Genomic DNA, 11,994 nt, shown 5'->3' with positions numbered 1-11,994 from the left:
ACAATCACATCATAACCACACTATCAAGAAACATCTTTCTTTTTCTTCGAAAAGTTTTGTTCTCTAATCTATTGGATCTTCCAATAGGATTCAAATCAAGATGAAGTTATGGTCATTTGTTAGAGAGAAAAACAAATTGATTTTTATAGGATTTTCAATAAATTCTTTGATTTCTTTTGGATTATTCATTTGGTTCTCACATTTTAGATTAATTGAGATATCGAGGAAGATCAAAAAAATTATTTCAAAAATTGATACGATTATATTTTTGTTCCATGTGAAGAAAGGAAGGATCCAAGGAATCGATTTTTCATTTGGTTATTGAACTTCTGTTTAATCTAAGACTCAAAATTTTAAAACCGATGCACTAGCTATCTATGTGATGGGAAAATACTGACATTAGCCTCCACATGATAGTTGGCCTACCAGTTCACCGCCACTCGGACGCTGACATGGGAAAAGAAATGCCCACATCCTCTTTCCCAATGGCAGACGACAGGGTAGTAACCCTTTGCCATGCCAGATCATAGTTTTAGGGTATAGGCCGACCATTATGGAGCAATAACTCTCTAGCGACAAGGCTTATCTACTTTTTTCTTAGTCGACTAACATAGTCGATCACCAACATTGACAAACGATGCCACCGTAGTGGTCCTTCGTTGATGATGCACCACGGGAGACCATATCGTCTTGCCATCTGAGTAAATGAGCCCTAGGAGGACATACGGGTCCGTGCCCATCTAGCATCAATCCCCTCTCGTCAAATGCCCAAGTATAAAAGTCAATCCCTATGACTACAATGGAGGGAGAAGAAAAATTCTACTGTTCATACCCCCCCACACCTATGAACTTTACTATTAGAGGGATCGGGTTAAAAACTTCCCTTAATACTAACCGTTTGTGTAAGATCCCAAAGGGAGCCAAGACATTTCTTAGTTCATCTCTAGAACCCCAAGGAGGCCCTGATCACCTTGGCCCGACTTGGAATCCACCTTGGACATACAAGGACCACCTCGAGATCACTTCGGTTAGACCTTCCCCAATTCCAATCGACTATCACACCGTTACACGAGCCATCGGGATGAGCTTACACCTTTCGAATAGAATCAAGTTGTGTCAACCCCCGGTCAACAATATCAAGGTAATAACACTATTCTATTTCCTAAACTTACACTCTTAAAACTCAAATATTTACCTGATGCACTAGCTACCTACATCGATGCTAGATCCCTTCTTTTGTTGCCTCTTTCGATATCTCTATTAAGACATCTCTATTATTAATATCGAAAGAATTTTTTTTTCTTTAAAAAAATTGACAAGCATGAAATAATATAACTTAGAATACTTAAATTCGGATTTATAATTGTATGCACAAGATATTTTATAGACAATTTCAAGTATTTGCAAACATTAAACGTGGGTCTAAACTAGAGTTCTATAATTTTTCTAACGTAAAGAATTGAGGTTTTGTTCTGGGTTAAAATATAACACTCGATGAAGTCACGATATGATATAGCTTCATAATGCAATTATAACTCTATCCATTACTTACCATGCCTAATAATAAATAGATTTTGATACTATCGATCTGATACAAAATTATTTAAGCCAAAGATTACAGTAATACATATGTAGTTCTGTTATATACCTTTATGTCGTGATCCGAGAATTGATACGATTTGGTCTTATCCCGAAAGTGCAAGATCGTTGAAGTGATTTACCGAGGGGAAAAAGGATGGGGAAGCAAGATTGGACTATGGAGGTCGGCTTTCGGGGCTACGATCGAACCTTCGAGGGCATCCCAAGGTGGAGCCAAGGGATGTTTGGTCTACGTCGGGATCTTGCAAAATAAGCCAATGCTAGGAAAGGTTCATGACTCGAGCCCTCTGATGATTAAGTTAGTGAGTATAGATATATTATTTTCAATTCCTCCTCCCGGAATAAGAAATCAGTATTTATACCTGTAAAGATGATCGGGGAGTATAATGGTTGATAATGACCACCAATACCTACCGTGATACTATCGTGTTGATGATCGACCTGTACGCTCCCTTGTGGCACGGGTCGATCCGTCCGAGCTCGAGACATGCCCCTAACCCATACAATCCTATGCGACATGGAATCGGACAGAGGGGCATTGATCGCCAGATCAATTTTCTTCTGCGTCAAATAGATATCGGATCATGTTCCACATCGGCTCCACGTTGACTCGACCTCTGGTTTGTGCGAAAATATTTCCTATCGAGTTCTTATTGAATAATTCAAGTGCTTTCGAATAAGAAAACTATCATCAATAAATATTTGTCTCGCACGAGGGAAGAAGACGTACTATGATTTGGACGTGAAGGCATTCCCGGTAGTCAACATCAATTCTGATGAGTTGAACTTGTGTTGAACGGCCATTCCGAAGACTGCGGATACATACACCGAGGACCTTCTCCCGCAAACCTACCCGCGGGGCTCGAAGTAGATGTTGTCTGAGAAAGGTACGGGCAAGGTCCGAGAGGGTATGACGTTGGGGAGAAACGTTTGGTGCCCGGAACAAAACGAAGAACGCATGACGTCGGTTGGGCCCGCATTCCCAAAAGTCCAAACGCACGCTTCACGTCCCCGTTTCTTCACCCGACGCGATTCCCTCACCCTTAGGGCCCGAGCCACGGAGCGTATCCGAACCCCAGCCCGAAAAAGATCACGCATCAAGAATCCCGCCGGGGGACCGGTACGTACACCCCGAAAGTCCAACAGAGACCGTGGGCCACCACCCTCCTGCGCACCTTCTCCCGCAGGAATATGCGCCCATGGGACCCATCCCTCGTTTCCCCCGCATTTACGAGGGGCGGTGCGCGCTGGTGGTGACTTCTCCAGGTGCGCGTACGGCCCCCCAGTAAAAAAAGAGCGGAGATCGAGCGAGCGAGAGGTCCACTGACGAAACCGTATCCGAATCCCACACGTGGCGTGTCCTCACCCGTTCTTTCGAATCCCCTAGCTTTCCGCGGGTCCCACTCTCCTTCCCAGGACATCTTTAAATGACCGCCTCTTCCGTGCATCTTCCCGCACGATTACTCCTGTATGCGCAGTCTTTCGGATCGTCCATATGGATCAAGATCAAATTGAACGGCGAGCAGCACCAGATTACACGTGCGTTTTCCCGCACGGGGAGGGGCGTCACCGACGAATGGCGCTTCGGACCGGTCACCGGTCACCCCTCCCGTGTTCTTTAACCGGTTATCTCGCCCACGGTCGCCACCGACCCACTTGCCCCCCCGTGTGTTCCCGTCCCCCGCGGACCACGCTTAAGCACGGCTCCCTTCTTCTCTTCGGTCCCATCCAACCGTCAGTTTGATTACATCGGATGGACGGGATCAGCAGGCGACCAACGTTCGTACGCCGCGAGTCACTTTAAAGTGGTTTCACGAAATAGTCTCGTGAGTATTATAATTAGCGTGCAAAGCTTACTTTACGGCCGGATTATATACAACTAATCGACGTGTTTAATTATTACCACGATATTTCTCGCATGTAGCTCCGTTCGCAGTGGTGTCGACATGCGTCCGATGGTTTACGTGGGTAAGTTTAGACGGTTGGATGGGGCATGCAATGGATGGAGCTGCGAGGGAGGCGGCGTCGGTTATCGTTCGGTTTACTTCGCGGGTTCGTCAGCTCGCACGCTGGATCGATCGATCTCGCGGTAGGGTGAAAAGAGAGAGGAGGAATCGGATGGCTGGTTGCTATTTCCTCTCTTCATTTGTGGAGAGGAGAGCGCTTCCGCTTCTACTCCTCTTCGTCCTATCGAACGCTACCCCTTCCCGTCGCCTTTGTTCTCCGCTCCTCCGTCCCGTCCTTAGCCTCTTGTGTGATCGCAGGTGCTGGAGTCTGAGGTGGGTCGTCGGCGGGAATGGGAGCTCCGTCGGCGAGCGCTCGGTGATGGCGGGGAAGGGATGTAGTACGTGAGTGCCGGGACGCAGCTACGCGGCTCTGCCAGGGCCGTCACTGAAGCGCCAACGTCGTCGCGACGGGGCTTAATGAAGGTCGGATTAGGGTTTCTTCGATCCTGGAACCTGTAGCAATGCTGCGAGTTGTCGTACTTCGGAGTAGTTCATATGGAAGGGTGACATAGTTGGGATTTTGATCGTGGATGTGGAGCTCTCGGCTTGATCCTCTGTGTTTCTTGCACTTCCTTTGGAATTTCCGGTTCTTGCATGAAAAATTGCCGAAATGAGACGATTTTTAAGGTTTCGAATCATATCTCTTATGATTTCAATTGCTCGGAAAGTTTATTATTGATAGGTTGCTCTATTTGATGGAGCTTGCTCTTACCATTTGATGATTTATGCTGCTTCTGATCTGCCTTCTACTATGTAGTTTTTGGTATTTGGGCACTATGGGTCTACATTAATGTGATAGGGTCATTCTGACATCTATTTGGCATTTGTCATTTATTATTCTGCTCTTGCTTTATTCTGGTGATTCGATCACTCAATCCATGACTTATGTCACAACTAGCTTTTGGAACTCCAAACCATATAGGTTTTGCTTGGCCATGGCGTGGGATCCAGTCTAGTGGTGAATGTTGGAAGTGCCGAGTGTATCTATGGCATCTCTGGAACATTCTTTCTCAGTTTAGGTTTTGCTTTATCGACAGGCAAATGTCCTATTGCGGCAGTTATAACGATCTCTGCTCTGTTCTTCTTTCTCTTACCGCTTCTCCATTATGCAGCTTCGTAAATGTAAGCAATTTTTAATTATCGGGTAAGCTGCTATGAAGCATAGGAGAGCAATCTAAAAGCTGTGTACTTTTTATAATGTGGCAGAAGCAATGTGGAAAACGAATATGAGAGGAAGGGACCCCGTGGAATCTGGACCTTACCCTGAACGGCCAGGAGAACCAGACTGTGCTTATTACATCAGGACTGGCCTCTGTAGATTCGGGATGACCTGCAAATTTAATCATCCTCAGAATAGGATGTTGGTAATGAGAATGCCTGTGACATTACATCCGTTGAACTCTACAATCTGATATCAGAATATTGTCCATTCTTCCTTTTCAATCTCTTTTTTTTTGTGCCAAGCATAATATCAATTTTCTAGATAGGCTTGCACTGCAGAGTCAGACAAGTGAGTTTGCTTCTGTTTTTCTTTGTTCTGATCAGAAAATCTGTTTTAAGTTGTGTGACTAGGAACTTTTTCTGTTGCTTAGGAGTTAGTTGTTTAAATTTAGGCATACTGTTTGGTTTAGCATGCATGGTTTAGTTACCATTTTGAACCTACCATCCTTTGCTTTCGGCTGCCCTTTGTAGTAGACATAGGTGCAATGAATTATTTAATAAATACATCATAGTTCTCTGTCCTTCTCATTGCTTGAGATTGATTTGGTAAATAAATACATCTTTGGGAAAATTTCATTGACAACTTCAACTTAAGTGCATTCTTGCTTTTTTTTTTTTTTTTGTTAGTTTTGAGAAAATGGATCAGTTTTTTTTAATCCACCTAGCTCCTGAACTTTGTTGCCTGCTTTTTATTTTTTATTTTTCCACTTTGGAGATCAGACACTTCCCTCTTTGGATGTGTTAGCAGATTTTTGCCTCAATGGAGGTTTACCGAAATAAGAAGAAAAAGGAGTCAGTTAAATGGCAATGTTTCAACAGAAGCTGTTTGATTTCATGATACTATAAAATAATCAGGACATTTAAGACTTGGATGGACCCATTTGCGGGACTAAACACACAGTAAACATGGTTTCTAACATAATTATTCTTTTCTAAGCTATAATGTCCTTGCTAAAATAAGAGTTCAAATATAGGTACTAGGTGCATGGACTTCCATATTCTAATCCTTGCAGCCTTACTAGAAGAAGGCTTTCATCACAAGCTCTATGATTGTGCATGTCATCATCCTAAAAAGGCCTAGAATCCTAGTGTCTTATGGTCATTCATGGACATGTGGTTTCATTACCATTCATGACAATTCAAGTTCCCAACTGAATTGTCTTAATAAAAAATTATAGCCATTTTCCTTGCGTTTACATACGAACAGATCAATTATGGGAAAAAGCACATGCTGAGACATACCTAATGAATCACAAAATTTAAGATATGGCATGCTTTGAAATTCTTAATTTTGTTTTCTCTGTTATGTTCTAACTTCTGACAATCTACAACTGCTTATGGATCATATAAAGATTCCAAGTCTCTACACAGAGATACATGACAGGATAACTATATTATTTTTGCTGGAAAGATAACGGGTTAATACTTGATATATGAAAAAAAAAATCAAATTATCTGAGGATGTTAAGCTATGAAATGAGTAAAACTATGGTTACTGAGCATATAGATAAAGTAATTATTCAGTTACTGTCATTCAAAATATTCATCAAAAACTAAGTCTGATGTACCCATTTTTTTATGAAAATGTAGAGCATTGCCTGCTGCCATATGGATTTGTACAAATGTCTAAATTCTTATTCATGTTTGTCTTCATACTTATTAATAGTAATTGATGTTTGTATGATAAAGTATTATCTTTAGGGAGCAGAGAACATGCTAATCAAAGTTTAACACTCTTACTTGTCATTCATCTATTGTGTTGTGGCTGAATCTGAAATGTTTCAGTAGGTAGCAAAGAAATCTCTGGCTGTTTATGTTTTGATCAAAATGGTAAGATGAAGTCAACCTGCTACAGTTGAACAATTTCAGCCTATTTCAGTTATGTTAATATCAACCCAGATTTGTCAGAACTAAGTTTAGCCACATCCGAAATTTGTTATCCATCCTAGTTCTCTGGTTAGGCTTTCTCTTACATACTTCTCCTCCAATTCCTGTCTTTTATCTGGTTCCTGCTTGAGATCTTCAAAGAACTAAATTGAACAATTCTCTGAAAATTTTTCTTGAGAAAAAGCAATTGTTTGAGTTGAATGTAAATTTTCTTTTGAAATATTAATATTTTGTCTTATTTGAGATAGAGCTCAGGATAGCAGAACCAAAATTTTTATCTTGCATTTTGGATCATTTGTTCTGGATCTTGGCAAGCAATGTTTAGTGCAGCATTTTAGTCAAAAGACTCTAAACTTCCATCAAATGCTGCCATCATGGAAATGAAGAAAAGGACTAATAGCAAGCTATAGAGTATAGAGAGAAGAAAGAATGTATGTCACTATAACTAATAATGAAATAGTACCTACTGTCATTCTGCACTTGTTATCATAGTGTGCTGGTATTTTGTGTAGACTCTTCTGCATCCTTTGTTGACTTGGTAAATAATTTACCATTAATATGCTTGTTCCACCATCCCTCTTCTCTTTGAACAGGAAATGTGGTCAAGATACTCGTGATTAAGATGTTTAGGTTAATTGGATTATTTGGTGAATATTTATGTACTTAAATCATATTTTCGATTAATAACTTGTCTCTTCTACCATGTTTTTATCAATTTAAAACCACTTTTACATTTTCTTGGATGCCCCTATTTAATAGACTTCCAGTATACTTGACGGCTTGAATTAGGTTTTGTTAAATTTCAGGCTATTGCAGCTGCAAGAATCAGGGGAGGGTATCCTGAAAGAGTCGGCCAGCCTGAATGTCAGGTGAGACTTTGTATCACACTTAGAGTTCTATTTTGTTTTATTCTCTGTGTACTTTAATGCATGTGGCATTAGTGAATTGATAATGCTAAAATTTGATGATTCATACTGAACTGTTATTGGTAACATTACCTAGTGCCTTTGTTATATAATTATTTTTTTATCCTTCTTGTTTTGTTGTCTTCTGTGATACAACTTTTTTGCTCGAGCATTTATTAGGCTTGTATTGTAAACTTCTTTGTTTTTCTTACTGGACGAAGTTGATGGATTAATGGTTCAATCTTTTCTTCCAAAAAAAAAAACACAAAAGAAAACATTATTTGTTTTTATCTCTTTGTTTCTTTCTACTGTATAAATAAAAAGTCAACTTCACTTGCTTTTGTTGTGCCATTATTAGCTATGGCCTTATGTCTTTGTAACACCCATTTTACTCTTTTTCAGTATTACTTGAAGACAGGAACGTGCAAGTTTGGATCTACATGCAAGTTTCACCACCCCAAGGAGAAGGCTGGAATTGCAAAACAAGCTCAGTTAAATATTTTAGGCTATCCACTACGTCCGGTTTGTGCTTGCTCTGGTCTTTCTGTTTCTTTTTCTGGTATTGTTGGATTTGTCATTGCCAAGTGGTAGAGCTGATTAAATAACTAAATATACCAGTTTTGTGCTCCTTTTCCCCTGTTCAGCTCTCTGAATTTTGTTAGTTAATTGGACATTGCATGATAGTTTATGATTTTGAATTGTAGAATGAGCAGGAATGTGCATATTATATAAGAACTGGAGAGTGTAAGTTCGGAAGTACATGTAAATATCACCATCCACAGCCATCTAATACAATACTTGCTCTACGTGGTTCTTCTATTTATCCATCTGCGCATTCGCCAACAACCCCCGGTCAGCAGTCTTATCCTGCTGGGATGACAAACTGGACCTTACCAAGATCTTCATATATTTCAAGCCCTCGTTGGCAAGCTTCTTCAAGTTATGCTCAGTTAATTCTTCCTCAGGGTGTGGTCCAAGTTCCTGGTTGGACTTCTTACTCTGTAAGTTGTCTCAGATTTCTTTCTTATTTCTATTGACTTTGTCAATGCTTAAGAATAAGAATCGTGAGATTTTATTCTGATTATCTAGAATGTACTTCTAACTTTTAAGCACTATTGTGCATGCATTTTATTATGATTTTGATGTTCGATATCCAAATTTATCATGGCTATAAAGTAAATTAGAAATGATAATGTATTTGAATGAACAACACAGAAAAACTTAATTGAACAGTGTCAACTCTTTATTTGTATGAACTATATGCAGTTCACAGAAGATTTTTAGGCATCAATTTGTCATGTCATTCTTGTGCTAACTAGTATCAATTTGTGGGTTTCCTTTTACTGGAGTCTTATTTTTAAAGCATTGAATAAGAAATGTTTGACCAAGAAGAGCTGTCCGCCAATATATTAGCAACTAGTAGTGGCATCTCAGGTCAGATTTGGATGATGTACTAGTTCTAATTCAAGCTGCCATGTGGTCGTGTGATAGCCATGCCATCAGCATGGAGAAAAAAACCAAAAGGAAGTCCAAATACTTATTCGTTTACTTGCCATCACACACACAAAACAAAAAGAAAGCCACTTTCCTAATCCAGGACTTCCAGCTGCTAGAGGATTTGTCAACATGATAAGAGGGAGATGCTCCTCTTGTGAGTGCCGCTCCTAGGCTTGAGTGCTCTTCCAATCCGTTCATTTAGGGCTTGAGCCTCAAAGAGCTATGGTTGATAAACCAATATGTCAGTTTGATCCATAATTTGATCCATGCATTTTGAAGAAGTGTTGTTTGACAGAGACCACTGAAATTTACTGTTCCAACAAAAACCTCTAGTTTGTAGGTAACTCCATCTGAAAAGTCTAATCACTGGTATAAACTTAGACCGGCATGTGCCACCTGTAGCTTGATGCAATACTTGATTAGTAAAACCCTAGAAATTACATAAATGTGAATTTATATAGAAGGTTATGGATGAGAGTAACTTGATTGGCATATTATAGGTTCACAATCATTTTTTTCATTTTGATGTTGTTATTATTTGTTTGTCTTTTGGATATACTTGTCATCTGTTTTTTATAATTCAAGTTATCTTTTGTGGGTCTGAATGTGAGAATTTCAACCTCTTCAAACTGAAGTTATCACTCTTTTGATGCATCTACTGCATTTGACACTATATATCTTTGGTTCTCTATACTCTGTTTTCCTAGAGTCGAGCAATCAAGTTGTAAAAATATATTCTACTACTCTAATACGAGGTACAAGGAATTCATGATGATAGAAAACAGTTTCTCTAATATATTTCACCAATTTTAGTTCTGATTACTTTGGGATGTCACTGTTGTTATGTGTGCTATTGCAGAATATCAAACCTCCTTGCCAATCATATATATATTAGATATTCTTTTCTGTCACATCCTGTATGAGAGTGGTATATTAGGCTGTCAACACTTTACCATGATCATCATTGTATCATGCAGGGGCAGCTGGGTTCATCTCCAGGAAGTCAGCAAACAGCAGGGGTTGCTCAGTTTTATAGTCCCTCACAACAAGGTGAGACAAATATTGGAGCTCAAGGGAAATTTTCTTCTTATCGACCAGGTTCTGTTTCTATGGGACTGTATGCAGTTCCCAGGGAGAACATATTTCCTGAGAGACCTGGCCAACCTGAATGTCAGTTCTACATGAAGACTGGAGATTGTAAGTTTGGTGCTGTTTGCAGGTTCCATCATCCTAGGGAGAGACTAATTCCTACTCCTAATTGTGTGTTAAATCCATTGGGTCTTCCATTACGTCCAGTAAGTTATTCACCCGATCTGTTTTTTCTCTCTTCTTTTTGATCAACAGTTCATTCATGTTTAGGGTCAGTTTTGCACTTTACTCAGATATGATTTGCACAATAAATATTACACAAATATTTTCCTTTTAGTCCCTGGTTACCTTGGTCACTAATGCAGTTCTTGGATTTTAGTGCTACTTTTATATATGAAGAATATATGAAGACTTGGGGTCTTCAATATGAATGCTAAACCTTGCACATCATCTTATTCCTCTTTTTTTTAAGAACCTGCTAACATGTTAAACGACCTTTGCAACTTTAACAGGGAGAGCCCTTGTGTGTTTTTTATTCTCGATATGGTATCTGCAAATTTGGCCCAAACTGCAAGTTTGATCATCCCATGGGCCCCGTCACATATGGCCTGTCAGAGTCCTCCATGGCTGATGTCCCGACAGTTCAGCATCTACTGGGATCATCATTAGATCCTCCTACTTTGACATTGCCATCAGAAGAGACTGCCAATGGTAGCTCAGGAGTGTCCATACGAGCACCAACGTCAGACTCTAGGCGAGCTACTTCTGTTGATGAAAATGATGAGGCGGATTCATAGTAATTTTCCTGTTCAAGTATTCACAGGTTTATTTTTCCCTTGAGCTGCCCAAGGTAAGGAAATTATCTGTAACATCCAGTTTCTGTAGCTGGAGATGTACAGTCCTTTCGATGCATTTTTTCTTCTAAAGATTCATCCATTTGGTGGCAAACAAGAATTGCCTATTAAATATGCTTCTTAATGTTATTATGAAATGCTTTTTAAAATTACATGATAATATGCTTCCTCTTGATATAGCATTCTTCTCCAATTTTTTTCCTTATACAGAATAATTCTTTTAATTCTAATAGGTCTCAGTGGCTCTATTTCTCTCCAATATCTTCTTCTTTTTATATCTTGCGGTTGAATGCTAGATATATATATTTTTTCCTTTTCTCTAGTTTTCTTCCGTTAGAGGCATCTCTCTAGGTGGATTATTTTTTATTTTCCTTTGGCATCTAAATGTTGTTTTTAGGTACATGTAGAGCATAGATTAAGTTCTCGACTTGCTCTCAGTTAGTCCTTTTGTAATATCTCTTGCTACAATTTCCATTCCCAGATGCTCGTATTTGTGTTGTAAAGAGCAGTAAGAGTTCTGTTGGATCTGAAACTAAACACTAAAACATGTGTGACCTTGCAACAACATACGGTAGCAGCTTCCTAGAGAAAAATAATATGCTGTGTGATGAATAAGCTGAAATTATATGTCACTTGGAAGTTTGAAAATGCTTAATATGTCATATATATGCATATCCAATCATTCACATATTCATTAGCTGTGAATTCTAACTTGAATTATATATAATAAATATCGCTAATATCAAAGCTTGCAGATTAAACCAGATCATGATTGGTTCGATACTGGCCGTTACGACTTGTTTATCAACTCGCCCGGACCCACACGTAAAGCCAATCAAGACACGGGCAAATAGTCGAGCAGAGGACCTGTTCATATATGGCACCCAAAAAGTTGCACACATGCCCTGGCCACCGTCCGATCACAGATCTCGTGCA

The 11,994-nt window shown here is 39.6% G+C and overlaps 1 protein-coding gene across 9 annotated transcripts; it reads left to right on the top strand.

The window, feature by feature from the left end:
* The first annotated feature begins 3,676 nt into the window (after nucleotides 1-3,676).
* Nucleotides 3,677-11,950, top strand: LOC103978419 (zinc finger CCCH domain-containing protein ZFN-like). 9 transcript variants are annotated; one of them, XR_010485246.1, is made up of 9 exons: nucleotides 3,679-4,028; nucleotides 4,528-4,727; nucleotides 4,812-4,969; nucleotides 7,520-7,582; nucleotides 8,021-8,140; nucleotides 8,323-8,619; nucleotides 10,093-10,410; nucleotides 10,717-11,054; nucleotides 11,814-11,950. XR_010485246.1 is itself a non-coding variant. In XM_009394203.3 (8 exons), exons 3-8 carry the CDS (start codon nucleotides 4,817-4,819, stop codon nucleotides 10,999-11,001), a joined length of 1,236 nt encoding a protein of 411 aa, XP_009392478.2. In that variant the 5' UTR covers nucleotides 3,678-4,028; nucleotides 4,643-4,727; nucleotides 4,812-4,816; the 3' UTR covers nucleotides 11,002-11,233. The 9 variants fall into 9 exon arrangements, 8 of the variants coding, with proteins under 8 accessions (XP_009392482.2, XP_064955829.1, XP_009392478.2 ...); XM_009394203.3 differs by lacking the exon at nucleotides 11,814-11,950 and having other exon boundaries at nucleotides 3,678-4,028; nucleotides 4,643-4,727; nucleotides 10,717-11,233; XM_009394208.3 differs by lacking the exon at nucleotides 11,814-11,950 and having other exon boundaries at nucleotides 3,678-4,028; nucleotides 8,479-8,619; nucleotides 10,717-11,233.
* The last annotated feature ends 44 nt before the right edge of the window (nucleotides 11,951-11,994 follow it).

This window comes from Musa acuminata, chromosome BXJ2-3 (genome assembly GCF_036884655.1).
Source record: "Musa acuminata AAA Group cultivar baxijiao chromosome BXJ2-3, Cavendish_Baxijiao_AAA, whole genome shotgun sequence".
Classification (NCBI taxonomy): domain Eukaryota; kingdom Viridiplantae; phylum Streptophyta; class Magnoliopsida; order Zingiberales; family Musaceae; genus Musa; species Musa acuminata.
Note: the sequence above shows the minus strand (reverse complement) of the source record. Positions and strands in the feature narration are given on the sequence as shown.